Below are 19,426 nucleotides of genomic sequence, written 5' to 3' on the forward strand. Positions count from 1 at the left end.
GTCCTGGCTGGGGTCTGTGGTCCTGGGGGGGGCGTCCTGGCTGGGGTCTGTGGTCCTGCGGGGGGCGTCCTGGCTGGGGTCGGTGGTCCGCTCGGGGTCCCCAGTCCTGCAGGCGGTGCGGGATCCCAGCGGGCCCGGGCGGGGTCTGGGGTGAGGGGGGGGGGTCCCCGCAGGCCGGGGCGGTCCGGGGCGGGCAGGGGGCGGTCCGGGGCGGGCGCGTTTCCGCCGTCCGTCCGGGCGGGCGGGCGCAGAGTCCCGCGGGCGGCGCGGAAGCGGCGGCGGCGCGGCCGGGGCAGCCATGTCGCCATTGTCTGCGGCGCGGGCGGCCCTGCGGGTCTACGCGGCCGGCGCCGCGGTGATCCTGGCGCAGCTGCTACGGCGTTGCCGCGGGGGCTTCCTGGAGCCAGGTCAGCGGGGCGGGGTGGGGGTCGGGGCTCCGGGGACCCGGGTGGGCGCGGGCGCGGGCGCGGGCCGGGGCGGGCTCGGGGGCGGGGGCGCGGGGTCTCCGCGTGACTTTGGCGAGGCGGGGGCGCTCCCGGAAGTGGGGCTGGGCGGGGGTCGCGGAGGGGCCGGGGTGGCGGGGTGGCGGGGGGCGTGCGCGGCTGGGACCTCCCCGCCCCGCGCTGCCCGTCCCCGCCGGCTCTTCCGCGCGCCCGGCCCGGCCTGGCCCTTCCCTCCCCGCGCGTGTGTCCTCCCCGCCTGTCCCGGGTCGGGCTCCCACCGAGCCGCCCCCGTGCAGCCGCCCCCCGGCCCACCCTGACACCTCCGGGCCGTGGCCGGGGACCCGGGGACTCGCACGCCCCGCGCCCCAGACCGCAGGCGGCTCTGCCTGTCGCCTGCGGTCGGCCAGTGACCGCGCGCCCCGGCCAGGCCCCGGAGGGGAGGAGGGGGCGTCCCAGGGACCTCGACCCCCACCCACCCCAGGGTAAGTGAGGACGGGCCCTTCTCCGGAGAACGTCTCCAGGGGGGATCCAGGGGCGGCTGCTCGGGCACTGGGGAGCCACGGAGGTCTGGTGGGGAGGGCAGGCCCGTTAAGTGGCAACTTTGTTTCCTTGGCCTTTGTAAACATCTCTGAGTCACAGATCTCCAACTTTGCAGGACTCGTTTACTGTGTGAACTCCTCAGTGAGGACCGCCACTGTGTTTTGTGTATGAAGATTACTTGCATTCATAGATTTGCAGGTTCAGAAGTTACTAATTTATTTTTTTGTAATAGGAAGTAGAGATGAAGTCTTGCCATGTTGCCCAGGGTACTCTCGAACTCCTGGGCTCGAGCAGTCCTGCCTCAGCCTCCCAAAGTGCTGGCATTACAGGCACCAGCTACTGCATCCGACTAATATTTTTTGTGGACGGGGTCTTGCTATGTTGCCCAGGCTGGTCTCAAACTCCTGGGCTCCAGCGATCTTCCTGCCTTTGCCTCCCAAACTGCTGGGATTACAGGTGTGAGCCACCAAACCTGTCTAATGTTTTAATTTTTTTTTGTAGCAATAGGGTCTTGCTGTGTTGCCCAGGCTGCTCTGAAACTCATGGGCCGAAGCAGTGCTCCTACCTGGGTCCCCCGAAGTGCTGGGTTTACAGGCTCGAGCCACCACGCCTGGCTAATGTTCTAAATTTTTTGCAGAGATGGCATCTCGCCATGTGGCCCAGGCTGGTCTTGAACCCCTGGCCTACATACAGCAATCCTCCAGTCTGGGCCTCCCAAACTGCTGGGATTACAGACAGAGCGCCACTGTACCCAGCCCGTATTCTCAATTTAAACCTAGAAACCTGTAAACAATTATTTGTGAACTGGTATAAAGGGAATGATAATTCCACGTCAGGTTAAATGACACTTTGTTTCAAAAATGACAGTTTTCCAAAACAGAGCGTTCAGAGGGTCAGTGTGGTGGAGATGGTGGTGTACGTTGCCCCATATGTCTTAAATGTCCGGCCTAAGAAGAGAGCTGTTATTTCTGCCTCTGTAGACGGTTTCATGGCATGTCAGCAGGCCTCTGGAAGACACTGCTGCACGCCTCTGGGAGACTGGGAGTCAGCCAGGCGAAGCGCTTGGGTGCCTTATTGTGAAATGACTTTCGACTTCCACTCTGCACCCACTGAGGGAACCCCAGGGGTCCCAGCTCCACACTTTGAGAAGCGTGCCTGGAGTGGATGTTTTAAAATGAGCCTCACTCTCTCCCGCCTCTAGCCAGAAAAAGCTTTGAGTTTTCTGTGAGGTAAGCTTTTCTTTTTCTGCCAGGCTGGCTTCAGTGTTTGTTTTTCAAACCTGCTTAGCATAATTACAAGTGCATAGAAGAAGGAGAGTAAAGGAACTGCAGTCAGGCCTTCCTAGGGCAGGAGAGCAAGTTTGTTTGAAGTGAGTAATCAGTTGCAAGGTAAACGGTTTACAGCCACCGAACAATTGGGTGGAGTCTCGCAGAAGTTGATGTTTTAGTTTTGCTTACAGAAAGGTCCCCTTAAACCTTCCAAAGGGCCTGTGTGGACCCTGGCAGAAGAGGCTGGGGTTCCCGCAGCAGCTCACCAAAACTCTGGCCTTTGAAAAACTTGCTCTTTGTGCATTAGAAAGGAGGGCTGGATTCTTTTTTTTTTTCATTTATTGATTAAATAACAACAACAGAAGGTTGTTAAAGCGGACAAGCTTCTGGTGAAGTCACGTGTCTGCCAAAGGCCTCTGTACCCGGTGTGTATGGAAACAGAACGGTCTTCTCTAAAGCTTAACTTCAGTAGCTTGCCCTCATCGAGCCCCTTCCTGTGTTTGGATTAAAAGTACTTTTCGTTATGGGTGGAGGAATGCCGTTTTCCTTGGTCAGCTGGTGGCCAGCTTCCTAAACGGCATTTTTTATTTGCTTCTCTCTGGTGGACCTTCGCTGTTGATGAGGAAACGTTGAACTTTGTCCAGAGCATTTGAGCTAAGCTGTTTGAATAACCACGATGGCCGGTTTCCCCACTGCAGATTGGAAGCAAGGGCAGTTTTTTCTTAGGATTTCCAAATGGAGCTTGTTCTTAGATACCTTACAAAGGAAATGCCTGGGTTACACATTCCACATGAGTTGACTTACATAGTATGAGAAGGAAGAAACTGCGGCTGGAATCCACTCCTAAATGCTGTCTTCTTCCAGTTTATCATGGAAGAACAAGAGAATTACAAATTAATCATAGATGTTGGTCATGCCTTTACAGAGGGGTTTAGAAGCAAATTGACAATTCCTAGAAGAGGGGGTCTGTCTCTGTGTTCTTCAGACTGTCCATGCGGCCCGTTCAGTAAGGTGTATCTGTTGGTTGGATTTTAAAATAGGTGATTTAATCAGTGCATTTAATATCCTAATATGGCATCAAAACTTGAACATTGATATGGCCTGAAATCTCTTGAAAATGATCGTATTGAGTGAAGAAACTCTCTACCCACCAGTATTAATAACAGGGTGATCTGTTTAGAAATTACATTTTCTCTGATGCATCAATGAGTTTTGCAAAAGGAGAGAAAATTGATGGTACCTATAGTCAAGTCCAGTTCCAGTACTGCACAGAACTTTTCTTAAAAGTTCTATTGTAAATAGTAGGCCACAGAATATTCCTTCACTTTCTGGGATGCAAAATGGACTCGTAAATGCTGTACCACAGGAGTGAGTATTTACAAAAAATATGCCAACTGGCCCACTTACAAAGCTATTTATAGAAGTCCTACTTTTCAAACTTTTTTTTTTAACCTATAAAGGGAAAGTTAATTCTTGTTGGTTTTGTAAGTAGTGAACAGTGGCTATTAGAAATCAGGTAGAAGTAAAACCAGCAGTTTTCCAACTTCTTTTTTTTTTTTTTTTTTCCGAGACCGAGTTTTGCTCTTGTCGCCCAGGCTGGAGTGCAATGGTGTGATCTCGGCTCACCACAACCTCTGCCTTCCGGATTCAAGTGATTCTCCTGCCTCAGTCTCCCGAGTAGCTGGGATTACAGGCATGCGCCACCACGCCTGGCTAATTTTGTATTTTTAGTAGACACGGGGTTTCTCCATGTTGGTCAGGCTGGTCTCAAACTCCCGACGTCAGGTGAGCCGTCCATCTTGGCATCCCAAATTGCTGGGTGAGCCCCTGCGCCCAGCCTCCAACTTCTTCATCATAGAATCCCCTTCAAAAAAACGAGGACCCCGGACAGTTTTTGTTTTCGTGGACTATAACGGCCAATAAGTCATCCTGTTAGACATTAAAACAAAAATTTAAAACATATTTAACAATTTATTTAAAAGTAATGCTAACAGGCCAGTTACATGTTACTACCAAGAATGTATGTAATATATTTATTGTTTATTTTATTTTTATTAAATATATATATTTTTAGAATAATTTATACTTTTCTATAAATATAAAATACAAGTAAGTTGTATTTATATAATGTAGATGGAAATGAGAACTGATATTTTTATATAAATATATAAATGTGTACATTTACGGGGCACATTGTGATGCTTTGCTATATGTTTGCATTGTGGAATAATTAAATCTTGCTAACATCTATCACCTGCTATTTTTCCTTTGTGGTGGGAACATTTAAAATCTCTTTTAGCTGTTTTTCTGTTTTTTATTTCCATAGATTATAGGGGAACAGGTGGTGTTTGGTTCCATGAGTAAGTTTTTTAGTGGTAATTTGTGAGATTTTGGTGTACCCATCACCTGAGCAGTATACACTGCACACAAGACATTTAAAATATCTATTAGTGGGCCGGGCACAGTGGCTCACGCCTGTAATCCCAGCACTTTAGGAAGCTGAGGAGGGTGGATTGCCTGAGCTCAGGAGTTTGAGACCAGCCTGGGCAATACAGTGAAACCCTGTCTCTATTAAAATACAAAAATTTAGCTGGGTGTGGCCGTGTGCGCCTGTAGTCCCGGCTACTCAGGAGGCTGAGGCAGGAGAATGGTGTGAACCCGGGAGGCAGAGGTTGAAGTGAGCCGAGATTGCGCCACTGCACTCCAGCCTGGGTGACAGAGCGAGACTCCATCTCAAAAAATAAAAATAAAAAATAAATAAATAAAAAGAAAAACCTCTTTTAGCTATTTTGAAATACGTAATACACTATTAACTATAGCCACCACGCTGTGCAGTAGGTCACTGAAACTTATTTCTCCCATGGAACAGAAACTTGCTACCCTCTGGCCATGTGTTGTATGTTTTTTAAAATAAAAAATGATGGTCATTTCCAGAATAACAAAAACTTAGGGAGAAGAATGGCTGAGTTTTAGAGTTTTGTCAGCCTCATCCACAAAGGGATAGACGACGGCTGGCTCCTTCCTCTGCTTCTTCACGCTGGTGTCTTGTGACGTGTGGTTCTGGTAAGAGTCATGTGAGGCACGTCTACTGGCCTCTCACGGATGTGCAATTGGAAACGTGAACTCGCCGGCCCCCTGAGAGCGTTCTGGGGAGTATCCCCCGCAATCCCCCCGCCTTGAAGAATGAGGCAGTGAGAGGCTGGTTTGCAGCAACCTTTATTTGTGGCCTTGTGTGCACGGAAGCACTGCGAGGGAGGAGGAAGGAGGAAGGAGGGTACTCACTGCAGAAGGCCAGCTCCGCTGTGGCTGTTACGTGGGTTCAGGTGGAAGCCACCTGCTGTGTGGACGGTTCTTTACCTGGGAGTCCCATGGGATTCTGACAGCAGGTGACATGTAGGAGGGAGCTTCTCGTGCCTCCATCCAGGAGTCACTTGGTTAGGGGTTTGGGAATTTCTGCTGTCAGTACAAAACTTCGCTCCAGGTACTAGACCTGTTTCAGCCAAATAATAATAATGATCATCGTAATAGAATATAAACCTTTGTGCACCTAAGTAATAATAATAATAATAGAATATAAATGTTTGTTCATGGTACTGGGCCGTCTTTCAGTCCAATAATAATAGTAACTAGGAATCATGATAATAATGATAAAATATAAACCTTTGCTTCACGTTCCTGGGACGTCTTTCAGCCAAATAATAATAATATTAATGAGAATATAAACCTTTGTTCAGGGTACTGCGATCTCTTTCAACCCAGTAATAATCATAACAATAGTAATAATAATGATAGAATATAAACCTTTGCTTCATCTCCTGGAATGTCTTTCAGCCAAATAATAACAATAATGTTATAATGATAATAGAATATAAACCTTTGTTCAGGGTACTGCAACCTCTTTCAGCCCAATAATAACAATAGCAATAGTAATAATGATAACAATGATAGAATATAAAACTTTGCTCCAGGTCCTGGGAGCTCCTTCAGCCAAATAAGAAGAACAATAGAATATAAACCTTCATTCACAGTACTAGAACCTCTTTCAGACCAAGAATAATGATAGTAATAATAATTATAATAGAATATAAACTTTTTTTCTAGGTACTAGGACCTCTTTCAGCCAAATAACAATAATAGTGGAATATAAAACTTGGCTCTAGGTACCAGAACCTCTTTTCAGCCAAATAGTGATAATAAGAATAGTATTAATAGAATATAGACCTTTGATCCATGTACTGGGACACCTGTGAGCCAAATGATAATAATAACAATGATAATAATAGAACATAAACCTTTGAAGTGCCAGAACCTTTTTCAGCCACATAATAATAATAAAATATAAACTTTTGTTCCAGGTACCCAGACTTCTTTCAGCCTAATAATCATAGAATATAAACCTTTACTACAGGTCCTGGCACTTTTTTCAGCCAAATAATAATAATAATAGAATATAAACTTTTGTTTTGTTACTGGGACTTCTTTCAGCCTAATAACAAAAGTAATAATAATAGAATAAAAACCTTTGCTCCAGGTTCCAGAACCTCTTTCAGCCTAATAATAATAATAATAATAATGATGGAATGAAAATTTTTGTTCCAGGTATTCGGGACCTCTTCCAGCCTAATAATAATAATAATAGTAATATAAACCTTTGCTACAGGTATCAGGACCTGTTTCAGCCAAATAATAATAACAACAATGATAATAATAGAATAGAAACCTTTATCTCAGGCACTGGGACTTCTTTCAGTCAAATAATCACAATAATAATAATACTAATAATAATAGAATTTGGACGTTTGCTCCAGCTTTCAGGACCTCCTTCAGACAGATAATAATAACCGAATATAAACTTTTCTTCCAGGTATCGGGACCTCTTCCAGCCTAAAAATAATAGTAATAATAGCATATAAATCTTTTTTTTGTTTGTTTTCTTCTTTTTTTGAGACGGAGTTTCGCTCTTATTGCCCAGGCTGGAGTGCAATGGCGCGATCTCGGCTCACTGCAACCTCTGCTTCCCGGGTTCAAGCGATTCTCCTGCCTCAGTCTCCTGAGTAGCTGGGACTACAGGCATGTGCCACCACCACGCCCGGCTAATTTTGTATTTTTAGTGGAGGAGGGGTTTCACCATGTTTTCCAGGGTGGTCTCAAACTCCTGACCTCAGGTGATGCATCCGCCTTGGCCTCCCAAAGTGCTGAGAGTACAGGCATGAGCCACTGCACCTGGTGCCAATATAAAAATCTTTGCTACAGGTACTGGGACCTTTTTCAGCCTCATAATGATAACAACCATAACAATAATAATTAGAATATCAACCTTTGTTACTGGCACTGGGACCTCTTAATCATAATAATAAAAGTAGTAATAAATAATGGAATAGAAACCTTTCCTTCAGGTTCCAGAACCGCTTTCAGCCTCCTCATCATCATCATCATAATAAAATGTAAACTTTTGTTTGAGGACTGGGACCTCTTTCAGCCTAATAGCACAGATAATAATAATGGAATGTAAACCTTTTCCCCCAGTACCAAAACCTGTTTCAGCCAAATAATAATATGATGATGATGATGATGATGATGATGATGGTGGATCTGATAACAGCTGTGACCTCTCACTCAGGTCAGACTTAAAGGCGAGCATTTCAGAGCTAGACCGAGGCCTCTTGAGATGATTTTCTGCCTCCGCTGACTGTGTAATCCAGGGGCCCCACCCCAACTTGGCTGCAGAACATGCAGCTTGAGTGTTGCCCGTTTTCTGGAAGTCCCAGTTGTGTTATTCATTCTCTTAGCTTGCTACCTTAGAAGAAACCAGGATGCTGGCGTTGGTCAGAGGACCCCCATCCTTGCACCCTCCTCTTGGGAAGCAGCGCTCCTGGGCTGTGGTAATGCCCAGTTCACCTGGCACATGGTGGCGGCTCCCTAAAAAGCGCTGGACAGGCACCGTTGATGGAAAGCCAGCAATGTAGGCCGTGACTGCCCGTGAAGACGGGGGGCCTTTCTAAGACCTCTACTCATTACTGGGGGCAAAATTAACCTTCAGAATACCTTGCTGTAATAAAGTACCAGAAACCGGAGGGCTTAAAACCATAGCCTATTCTCTCCCAGTTCTGGAGGCCAGAAGTCTGAAATTAAAGTGTCTCAGGGCTGCGCTCCCTCCGGAGGCTTAGGCGGAGGATGCTTCCTGCCTCTCCCAGCTCCTGGGGGCTCCCGGGGTCCCTGGGCTTCAGGCCAGCCACATCATCACTCCAGCCTCTGTCTCTCTCTCCATGTGGCCTTCTCTGTGTCTGTGTGTCCTCTTCTGTCTTGTATAAAGACACCTGTCACCACATTTAGGGCTTACCCGAATCCCGGATGACCTCATCTCCAGATCCTTAACTCATTAGATCTACAGAATTTCTTATAACCAAGTAAGATCTCATTCCACGCCCTGGGCTTTAGGATGTGGACAGATGTTTCTGTGGGCCACTGTTCAATCCACCATGATTTTAGCCGTTCTTCTGGAGGCTCCAGGGGAGGATCCTTCCTGCCTCTCCCAGCTCCTGGGGGCTCCAGGTGTTCTGGGCTTGTGGCTGCATCACTCCAGTCTCTGCCTCTCTCTCCACGTGGCCTTCTCCTCTGTGTCTGTGTCTCCTCTTCTGTCTTCTATTAAGGACACTGGTCACTGCATTTAGGACCACCCCGACTGAGAATAATCTGATCTTCAGATCTTTGCGTTCATTATTAATACATCTGCAGAGACTCTTTTTCCAAACAAGGTCACCAGTACCAGGTGGATAGAGATTTTCTTTGGCAGGGGAGGACGCTTTTCAACCCACTATAGTGATCATTGAAACATGCCTCCTTGCACTGACCGTCCCGACACTCTGAACGTGCCTGGGTGGTGCATTTCGTTGTTAACCCTCCTGAGTGCTGTACTGGACACTGGCAGATACAATTACACCTTTTAACAAAGCCCAGCTGTCATTTTGGGCAAGCCAGTCACAGAGGTGGCCTCCTGAGTGGCACCTGGAAGGGCCTGTATGTGTGAGTGAGTATTCAACCTCAACAGGAACTCTGGGGACTGGCCTCAGGGTCATCTAAGCCTCCACACCAAGTGCCCCATGATGTTTGCACAGGTGTGTGATGTTTGCCCAGTCGGGCCTTTCTGCCCACAGGTGTGACTGGACACAATGGGCGTTTTGAGAAGTTCCAGGGATTGCGAAACCCATGCTTCTTCAGACATGCTTACGCATCACGGATGTACCTGTGCTAAAAACAAAGCCTGTGACATTCCACATGGCTTCATTTTAAACCATAAACTTGGAGAAGAGTGTGCAGTGCCTCTTAGCCATAGGAGATCCGGCTGTAGCCACACGGAGGTCCTGTTTGGCTTCGTTAATGCAGTTAATGAAGCTCAGGTGGCGTTCGACAGCGATTCTTGCTGTGATGGTTGCCGGCAGGGGGGTCTGCCTGGCCGCTTGTGGACTCTTCCGTGTAGGCGACGTCCCCAGAAAAGATCTACGCACCTTTCCCACGTGGCGGGTGCTTGGCAAAGCTCTTAGAACAGGAACAACAAGCCCCTGTGATGAGAAGGGCACTGTCAGGCTGGGCGCGGTGGCTTACATCTGTCATCCCAGCACTTTGGGAGGCCGAGGCGGGTGGATCACCTGAAGTCAGGAGTTCGAGACCAGCCTGACCAACATAGTGAAACCCCGTCTCTACTAAAACTACAAGAATTAGCTGGGCATGGTGGCGGGCGCCTGTAATCCCAGTTACTCAGGAGGCTGAGGCAGGAAAATCGCTTGAACCCGGGAGGCGGAGGTTGCAGTGAGCTAGGATCACGCCACTGCGCTGCAGCCTGGGTGACAGAGCGAGACTCTTTCTCAAAAAAAAAGGCACTTGTCAGGTACAGCCCTGCAAAAATGCCGTGCTCACTCGCAAACCTGTACGTTGACATGTGTGGCATCGCTGCGTTGGATTAACGTAGAAGAAAGAGCGTGTGCCTGCGCTAGCTTCCCTCCTCCGCTTTGCAAAAGTGACCCGCGAGGAAGGTCCGGCTGTCCGGCCCCAGTGCCCTTTGGTTGAAAGCGGAGCTGCCCCGGCACCCCGGCCGTCTCCCCAGCAGGGCTCCCACATCTGCCTGGGTCCCTTCTCATGCTGTGTTTGTCTTGGCCCTTCTCAGCAGGTCCCCACGCATGAGCGGCCGTCCAAGCAGGCAGGCTCCAGTGGAGAAGCCATGGAGAATAAAAGCCTGGAGAGCTCCCAGACAGACCTGAAGCTGGTGGCCCACCCCCGCGCCAAGAGCAAGGTGTGGAAGTATTTCGGCTTTGACACCAATGCCGAGGGATGCATCCTGCAGTGGAAGAAAATCTACTGCCGTATCTGCATGGCCCAGATCGCCTACTCCGGAAACACCTCCAACCTGTCCTACCACCTGGAGAAGAACCACCCCGAGGAATTCTGCGAGTTTGTCAAGAGCAACACGGAGCAGATGCGCGAGGCCTTTGCCACCGCCTTCTCCAAGCTGAAGCCCGAGTCGTCCCAGCAGCCCGGGCAGGACGCGCTGGCTGTCAAGGCTGGCCACGGCTACGACAGCAAGAAGCAGCAAGAGCTGACGGCCGCCGTGCTGGGCCTCATCTGCGAGGGGCTGTACCCGGCCTCCATCGTGGACGAGCCCACCTTCAAGGTGCTGTTGAAGACGGCTGACCCCCGGTACGAGCTGCCCAGCCGGAAGTACATCTCCACCAAGGCCATCCCTGAGAAGTACGGGGCCGTCCGGGAGGTGATCCTGAAGGAGCTGGCCGAGGCCACCTGGTGTGGCATCTCCACTGACATGTGGAGGAGCGAGAACCAGAACCGTGCCTACGTCACGCTGGCCGCCCACTTCCTGGGCCTGGGCGCCCCCAACTGCCTGTCCGTGGGCTCCCGCTGCCTGAAGACCTTCGAGGTGCCCGAAGAGAACACGGCGGAGACCATCACGCGGGTGCTCTACGAGGTCTTCATCGAGTGGGGCATCAGCGCCAAGGTCTTCGGGGCCACCACCAACTACAGCAAGGACATCGTGAAGGCGTGCTCCCTGCTGGACGTCGCCGTGCACATGCCCTGCCTGGGCCACACCTTCAACGCCGGCATCCAGCAGGCCTTCCAGCTCCCGAAGCTGGGGGCGTTGCTGTCGCGCTGCCGAAAACTGGTGGAGTACTTCCAGCAGTCTGCTGTGGCCATGTACATGCTCTATGAGAAGCAGAAGCAGCAGAACGTGGCCCACTGCATGCTGGTGAGCAACCGCGTCTCCTGGTGGGGGAGCACGCTGGCCATGCTGCAGCGCCTCAAGGAGCAGCAGTTCGTCATCGCCGGGGTCCTCGTGGAGGACAGCAACAACCACCACCTGATGCTGGAGGCCAGCGAGTGGGCCACCATCGAGGGGCTGGTCGAGCTCCTGCAGCCCTTCAAGCAGGTGGCCGAGATGCTGTCAGCCTCCAGGTACCCCACCATCAGCATGGTGAAGCCGCTGCTGCACATGCTCCTCAACACCACGCTCAACATCAAGGAGACGGACTCCAAGGAGCTCAGCATGGCCAAGGAGGTCATCGCCAAGGAGCTCTCCAAGACCTACCAGGAGGCGCCTGAGATCGACATGTTTCTCAACGTCGCCACCTTCCTGGACCCCCGCTACAAGCGGCTGCCCTTCCTCTCTGCCTTCGAGCGGCAGCAGGTGGAGAACCGCGTGGTGGAAGAGGCCAAGGGCCTGCTGGACAAGGTCAAAGACGGCGGCTACCGGCTGGCCGAGGACAAGATCTTCCCGGCGCCCGAGGAGCCTCCCGTAAAGAAGCTCATGCGGACGTCCACGCCTCCGCCCGCCAGCGTCATCAACGACATGCTGGCCGAGATCTTCTGCCAGACGGGCGGCGTGGAGGACCAGGAAGAGTGGCACGCCCAGGTGGTGGAGGAGCTGAGCAACTTCAAGTCCCAGAAGGTGCTGGGCCTCAACGAAGACCCCCTCAAGTGGTGGTCGGACCGCCTGGCCCTCTTCCCCCTGCTGCCCAAGGTGCTTCAGAAGTACTGGTGCGTGACAGCCACGCGCGTGGCGCCCGAGCGCCTCTTCGGTTCCGCCGCCAACGTGGTCAGCGCCAAGAGGAACCGGCTGGCCCCCGCGCACGTGGACGAGCAGGTGTTTCTGTATGAGAACGCCCGGAGTGGGGCAGAGGCGGAACCCGAGGACCAGGACGAGGGGGAGTGGGGCCTGGACCAGGAGCAGGTGTTCTCCTTGGGGGACGGCGTCAGCGGCGGTTTCTTTGGCATCAGGGACAGCAGCTTCCTGTAGCGAGGAAGCGTCTTGTCTTACAAACCATCCCCGCAGCAGCCCATTGGATGCTTTGCTGTAAATACTCACCCGGTCAGCTTGGTGGTGAACCTCAGAGACCATCCACCGTCTTTGACACCTAGAAGGTGGAAAAAGGAAAGAGATTCGAGAAGCGGGAGAGGGTCAGGCGTGGTGGCTCTCGTCTGTAATCCCAGCACTTTGGGAGGCCGAGGTGGGCAGATTAACTGAGGTGGGAAGACGGAGACCAGACTGGCCAACACGGCGAAACCTGTCTCTACTGAAAATACAAAAATTAGCTCAGCATGATGGTACGTGCCTGTCATCCCAGCTACTCTGGAGGCTGAGGCCAGAGAATCACGTGAACCTGGCAGGTGGAGGTTGCAGTGAGCTGAGATCGCTCCACTGCACTCCAGCCTGGGCGACAAGAGCGAGACTCTCTGAAAAAGAAAGAAAAAGACACGAGAGGCGGCTTTGAGTGGGTTTCCTTTCCTCCCCTGTTCCCGGGGCCCTGATGGCTTCTGCTTGGGAATTGCAATGCTCAACTCCCCGCGTGCAGCAGAGCCTAGAGGGGCTGTTCCTTCACAGATACTTAAGACCCACACCATCCCGTATCTGATTCAAGTTCTCCCTGGGAGGGTGTAGGAGACACACAGGAACATTCTGGGTGGCGTCGAAGGAGCCTTTCCTGATCGTGTGTGACTTCTGCGAGGTCCAGATTACTGAATTCATGTTTACATTCTCATGCAAGCGGGGACCTCTTGCTTCTGGGAAACGGGGAGAGACCTTTTAGCCAAAATGCCCTTCTTCAAAAGAGAGACCTTTTTTTTTTAATGTTTGGTTAAAAATGTGACAGATGAGTAAAAAATGCAGGCACTTAACAAAAAGCAAAAAAAAAAAAAAAAAAAAAAGAAAAACAGGTGTGGAATGTGTTGTGTTTTCGACAGGTTGCTGTCAGCCTGCTTCTTGCTCCCTGCCAAAATTCACTTTGTGGACTTGGTCCTTGAAAACTGGGTGGTGGGTCACGCTGAGGTCAGGAGTTCGAGACCAGCCTGGCCAACCAACATGGTGAAACCTCGTCTCTACTAAAAATACAAAAAAATTAGCCAGGTGTGGTGGCGTGTGCCTGTAATCCCAGCTACTCGGGAGGCTGAGGTGGGAGAATCGCTTGAGCCCAGGAGGCGGCAGTTGCAGTGAGCCGAGACTGCGCCACTCTGCACTCCAGTCTGGATGACAGAGTGAGACTCTGTCTCAAAACAAAACGAAACAGAAGTGGGCGGCTCACGGGTCTGGAGGTTACGTCTTGTGTGTCTCAGCCCTAAAAGTCCAGTTCCCCCGTGCGGCCAGCTTTCCACATAGGGTGTGTTTGATTTGATTACCAGAAAGGACTCTTGCTTCTTCTCTTTTAAACTCAATACCACAGGGGAAATGAATTTTAAAATATTGCCACCGGAGGGGTTTTCCGTGGCTGGATTCTTGCGAGTCGCTTTCAGTCATTCAGGGAAACAAAGACGTTTTCCAACATGCAGAACTGCTTTTTAACTGGAGGAAAAATACTTAATGAAGCTTAGCGTATGGCTTGGATTCTACGTGCAGCAGGTTCTCTGCCTCCGTGAAGACAAGGTGGGCTGGGGAGGACGGTGTCTAGGAGGGATGACCCCACTCAGCTCCAGGCAATGTTCTGCCGAGACCCGAAGAACTCTGGGTGTCAGAGGGTGAAGCGGGAACTATCTGCATTTCACGGCTGCTGACTTCTCAGGGCTACAAGCAGCACAGAATTTGATCCTTACATCCTGAGCCGGTGTAAGTCTGCAGAAAAGGAAGCGTGGGAGAAATCCACGTAACCTTTGCTTGCTTTTTAAGGGAAGCGGTTCTGCCGTGAACTTGGAACCCTCAGCTCCGGGTGTTCTCAGCAGAAGGGCAGCTGGAAGGACACAGCGGGGCAGGCTTTGGGGTTGCTCTCTGTTCCGCCCGGAGGCTGGGGACGCAGGGCAGCCCGTGCCTCCAGGGACTCCATTCTGTAGCATTGCCAGCGTTCCCTTTATGTCTCAGTCGTTTGCTTTTCGTCACTCATGTGAAAAACGTGACCTGCTCCGGCTCTGTCTTCGTTTTTATTTTTAAGCCATTGTTCCCCTCCTAAATGGTTGCCTCTTATTTAATGCTTTCAAGTTGGACTGTTGTTCAATAAACCAGAGAACGACATTAGCTCCTCATTCCTTTGTCTGCCGCGTGTCCGGCTGGACTGCAGCTTGTCTGAACCCCTTGATCCTGGGAGTGGAGGGAGGGTTTTTGTTGTTATTATTTTTATTTTTATTTTTGTTGTGGTCCTTGTTTAAAGCAACTTTTTCCCGGGCACCCACAGTCGGTTCTGTGCTCCTGTTTCTCATCTGTAAATCCTCAAGTTATGATGTACTTTCGGGTGTTTTGGCATCAAAATATCTGAGTGAATCAAGTCGGCAGCAGGGGAAAGCATTTCCTGGGAGCAGAGATTTGTGCCAGTTCCTTCACTTAGTGGATAGTCGTATGAAAGGAGGTCCGACGGACGAGGCAGCCTGGATGGGTCCGGATGGCATCGGCGCCTTCCCTCTCCCCCCAGCCTGTTTCTCTCCCCTCTCTTCTGTCTTCCTCATCTCCTGTCACATCCTCTCCTCCTTCCCTCCTCCTTCCCTCCAACCCTCCCTTTTCTTCAGCCAACCAATCCTCCCTTCCTTCCTTCCTCTCTGCCTCCCTCCCTCCCTTCTCTCCCTTCCTTCCCTCCCTTCTCTTCCCTTCCTTTCCCTTCCCTCCCTTCTTTCTCTTCCTTCTCTCCCTCCCTTCCCTTCCTTCCTTCCTTCTTCCCTTCTCTCCCTTCTTGTCTCCCTTCCTTCCCTCCCCTCCCCTTCCCTTCCCTTCTCTCCCTCCCTCCCTTCTGTCCCTCCCTCCCTTTTCTCCCTCCCTCCCTTCCTCTTTCCTTTTCCTTCCATTCCTTTTTTCTTCCTTCCCTTTCTGCTTTCTTTCCTCCCTCGTAAGAAAACAATGGCCCCCGAGAAACACAGGAAGGCCAGGATGTGCCCCTCTGCCCGGAATGTGCCCCTCTGCCCAGACTTGCCTTTCTGTGCGCTATTGGTGGACTGCCTGCCCTTGGGCATCCGTAAAATGTCGAATTTCTTTTTCTTGCACGTTTTGGGTTGAAGGGTTCGTTTTCAGTCCTGTAACTAAGCATTTGCATCATGATGTTCATTTCAGTGGGACATGTTGACACGTTTTTCCCATTAGAAGGAGTTCTAGTCCTTGAGGATTTCTCGTAGAGACATTTCCTTCACCCCGGCATAGTTGCCGTCCGGGCCTGTGTGACGCTCGTTCCTCACTCACAGTGGCGGGATGGTTTGGTTTGGTTTGGTTTTCACGCTTGTACAGGCCTCACTCTGAGCCGCTGGGTTTTCTCCCCCTTTGCAGAATTGCCTGCTTCGCACTATTTTCCTAGCAGGCCTCTGAAGGGTGAGGAAAACAGCTTGGGGAAAGTGAGGAAAAGGTTTGGGATATTTTAGTAAAGGGGCAGCTGGTGGGAAGGAGCGGGCTGGGCTGTTTTGGGGGCGCCGAAATCTCGGTGGTGACGTTGATTTGCTCATGAGTGCAGAGGCGGTCCGGAGCCCGGATTCCTGGCACAGTCAGTCCCTGCTTTTGTGCCGGCGGATCCCTCCTGCGCCTTGTCTCCGATGTGCTTGGGCACAGGTCTACTGTTTGCCCCACTGTGATCTCAGGCACCCCGCCCTGTCCTCCCCGTCAAATCCTGGGGCTCACCCGAGAGTTTTATAAAATGAACTCGCCGTGCCCCTGCCTGGTGAACAGAGAATGCAAACTCCCACAGGACCATCCGCAGCAAAACAGCCGTGTGTTGCTCATTTCTTCAGACGGTGAAAACAACAGAGTTTGGCTCATTTCTTCCAGGTTTTCTCAAACTGCATGGATTCCTTTCTGAGCAACTTCTGGGAAGCTTTCAGTTTCAGGGCTTTGCAGCCAGGCTCCGTCCTAGCTGCGGCTGCCTGTCATTTGGTGTTGCAGTCAGATGCAGGAGGTCCTTGGCGTCAATACCCTGATGGTGTCAACTTTAAGGGGTCAGAGAGGAAATATTTTTGACTCTGTGGCCCATACATTCTCTGTCTCTCAACAACTCAGTTCTTCCGTTGTGTCTAAAAGCATCCATTGCTGGGTGCGGTGGGTCACATCTCTAATCCCAGTACTTTGGGAGGCCGAGGCAGGTGTATCACCTGAGGTCAGGAGTTCAAGACCAGCCTGGCCAACATGGTGAAACCTCCTCTCTACTAAAAATACAAACATTAGCTGGGCATGGTGGTGGGCACCTGTAATCCCAGGTACTGAGGCTGAGGTAGGAGAATTGCCTGAACCTGGGAGGCGGAGGTTGTAGTGAGCCGAGATCGTGCCACTGCACTCCAGCCTGGGTGGCAAAAGCAAGACTCTGGGTATTCCACTCCCACTTCGTGGGCACTAAATTTTATATAAATGTTGTGTCAAGAAATATTATTGCTCTGTTGACTTCTTTTTTTCCCCAACCATTAAGAAATTCAGAAAAACAATTTATGAACGTAAACACTGTTCTTGGCAAGTGGACCTTCTAAAAATAAGGGCTGGAGTTTGTTGAAACTGCTCTACTTTTTTTTTTTTTTTTCCACTTTTTTCCTTTTTTCTCTAGGCACTAATTGGAATCCACTTATTCATCCTGGTTTGAGAAACAGTTCAGATGGAACCTGTGGGCTCTGTGTTTCCTTAGGTAACACGTGTGACGTTTTTGTCACTGTAATTCAGTCATCCCGTTAATATGATCACAAAAGAGCCAGGGGGGCATTTGTGTTTCCTCAGAATTGCTTATTAAAACAGCTGCACGGCCAGGTGCGGTGGCTCTCACGCCTGTGATCCCAGCATTTTGGGAGGCCAAGGCAGGCGGATCGCTTGAGCCCAGGAGTTTGAGACCAGCCTGGGCAACATGGCCAAACCCCATCTCTACTAAAAATACAAAAAGTTAGCCAGGCGTGGAGGCGCGTGTCTGTAGTCCCAGCTGCTCAGGAGGCGAAGCTAGGAGGATCTCTTGTGCCTGGGAGTTGGGGGCTGCAGTGAGCTGTGAGCGTACCACTGCACTCCAGCCTGGGCAACAAAGCAAGAGATGCTGTCTCTCAAATAATAATAATAATAATAATAATTAGCCAAACATGGTGGAACACATGTGTGGTCACAGCTACTTGGGAGGCTGAGGTGGGAGGATCGCTGGAGCCTGGGAAGTCAAGGCTGCAGTGAGCTGAGATTGCACCACTGTAGTTCAGCCTGGGCAACACAGTGAGACCCTGTCTCTAAATAAATAAATACATTCACGATTAAGCAGAAGATGTGCTTGCTCTGCCGGGCTTTCAGCGGGGTTCTTTGTGCCCTAAGTTTTGTGAGCTCATAGGTTGTGCGTTATCTTGGAAGGTTTGCATTAAAGACAGACGGTGGCCCTTTTTCCGTTTCGGGCGCATTGCTGAGGTGGCTTTTGGCTGACGGGTGGACCCGTGGGTGCAGATGTTTCGATGCAGAAGGAGTGTTTGCCTTTTTCACACTCAGGCTCCAACTGGCTTCTATCTTATATGTTCCTACCCTAATGTGTGTGAGGTCACTGGACTCCTACTTTATTTGTGTTTAACTGGAAAGGCAGGCACTCTGAGAATGTATCAAATAGCCAGTTACTGCAGAATTTCTAGAATTTAAATCGCTTCCAAAACTGGATCCGCCTCCTGGGTTTAAGCCAGTCTCCTGTCTCAGCCTCTTGAGTAGCTGGGATTACAGGCGCCCGCCACCACACCCAGCTCGTTTTTGTATTTTTAGTAGAGACAGGGTTTCAGCATATTGGTCAGGCTGCTCTGGAACTCCTGACCTCAGGTGATCCACCCGCGTCAGCCTCCCAAAGTGCTGGGATGACAGGCGTGAGCCACCGCACCCGGCCCGGTGTGGACACACCTTGGGCACATAACTGGAATCCTTTCCTTGGAAACTTGGAGCCCCTTGGGTCATGGTCATATGAACTGTGTTGAATTAAGAGGAGACACCGTTAAATATGTCACAGCTGTCCTCGAAAGTGGGACTTGTGTTGCTTTCTGCCTGGAAATGCGAGTCATTTTAATAGAAAATTAATTTTTTCATTAACAACAAATAATTGTGTACATATATATGAGGTACAACGTGATGTTTTAATCCAGGTACACATTGTGATTAAAACAAGCTAGTTACCATATTAACAATCAAGCTAATTAACATATTAACAATGAAGCTAAGTAACGTATTCATATAACCCTAACTCTAACCCATATCACTTCACCTACGTTTTTTTGTGGTGAGAATATGTAAACTCTAGTTTTAGTCATTTTGAAAGATACGGTGTATTATTATTAACTATAATCAGTGTGTGCTGTGGTAGAACTTTGAATTTATTTCTTTTATCTAACTGAAAAAATTTAATTTTAATGTAATTTATATGTTTTTGAGACAGTCTTGCCCTATCACTCAGGCTGGAGTACAGCGTCATGTTCACAGCTCTTGGCAGCCTCCAACTGGTGGCTCAGGCGAGCCTCCCACCTCAGCCTCCCAGGTAGCTGGGACTACAGGTGTGCCCTGCCACACCACAACCCAGTTGATTTTTAAATATTTTGTAGAGATGGGGTCTCGCTATGTTGTCCAGGTGGGTCTTGAATTCTTGGGCTGAAGCGGTCCTCCTACCTCAGCCTCCCAAGTAGCTGGGACTACAGGTGCATGCCAGCATACCCAGCTAATTTTTTTTTTTTTTTTTCCTTTTGAGATGAGGTTTCATTATGTTGCCCAGGCTTGTCTCAAACTCCTGGCCTCCAGTGATGCTC

General features: G+C 50.3%; 2 protein-coding genes across 3 annotated transcripts in view; both read left to right on the forward strand.

Moving 5' to 3' along the window:
• Window positions 1–230: 230 nt before the first annotated feature.
• Window positions 231–19,426, forward strand: part of DHRSX (dehydrogenase/reductase X-linked) — a 271,705-nt gene continuing 252,509 nt past the window's right edge. The window contains exon 1 of the mRNA XM_026449577.1: window positions 231–407. Coding sequence (XP_026305362.1) covers window positions 299–407 — 109 coding nt within the window. The 5' untranslated portion in view covers window positions 231–298. The remainder of the gene's footprint in view (window positions 408–19,426) is intronic.
• On the forward strand, window positions 248–14,761 carry ZBED1 (zinc finger BED-type containing 1). Of its 2 annotated transcripts, none has more exons than XM_023198628.3 (2): window positions 248–407; window positions 10,413–14,761. In XM_023198628.3, the coding sequence occupies exon 2, from the start codon at window positions 10,467–10,469 to the stop codon at window positions 12,549–12,551; it is 2,085 nt and encodes a 694-aa protein (XP_023054396.1). In that variant the 5' UTR covers window positions 248–407; window positions 10,413–10,466; the 3' UTR covers window positions 12,552–14,761. The 2 variants fall into 2 exon arrangements, with proteins under 2 accessions (XP_023054396.1, XP_023054397.1); XM_023198629.3 differs by having other exon boundaries at window positions 10,416–14,761.

This window comes from Piliocolobus tephrosceles, chromosome Y, assembly GCF_002776525.5.
Source record: "Piliocolobus tephrosceles isolate RC106 chromosome Y, ASM277652v3, whole genome shotgun sequence".
Lineage (NCBI taxonomy): Eukaryota > Metazoa > Chordata > Mammalia > Primates > Cercopithecidae > Piliocolobus > Piliocolobus tephrosceles.

Bases quoted from the DNA above. Each gene is read 5' to 3' on its own strand.
- ZBED1 (XM_023198628.3), top strand. From the start codon at position 10,467: ATGGAGAATAAAAGCCTGGAGAGCTCCCAGACAGACCTGAAGCTGGTG.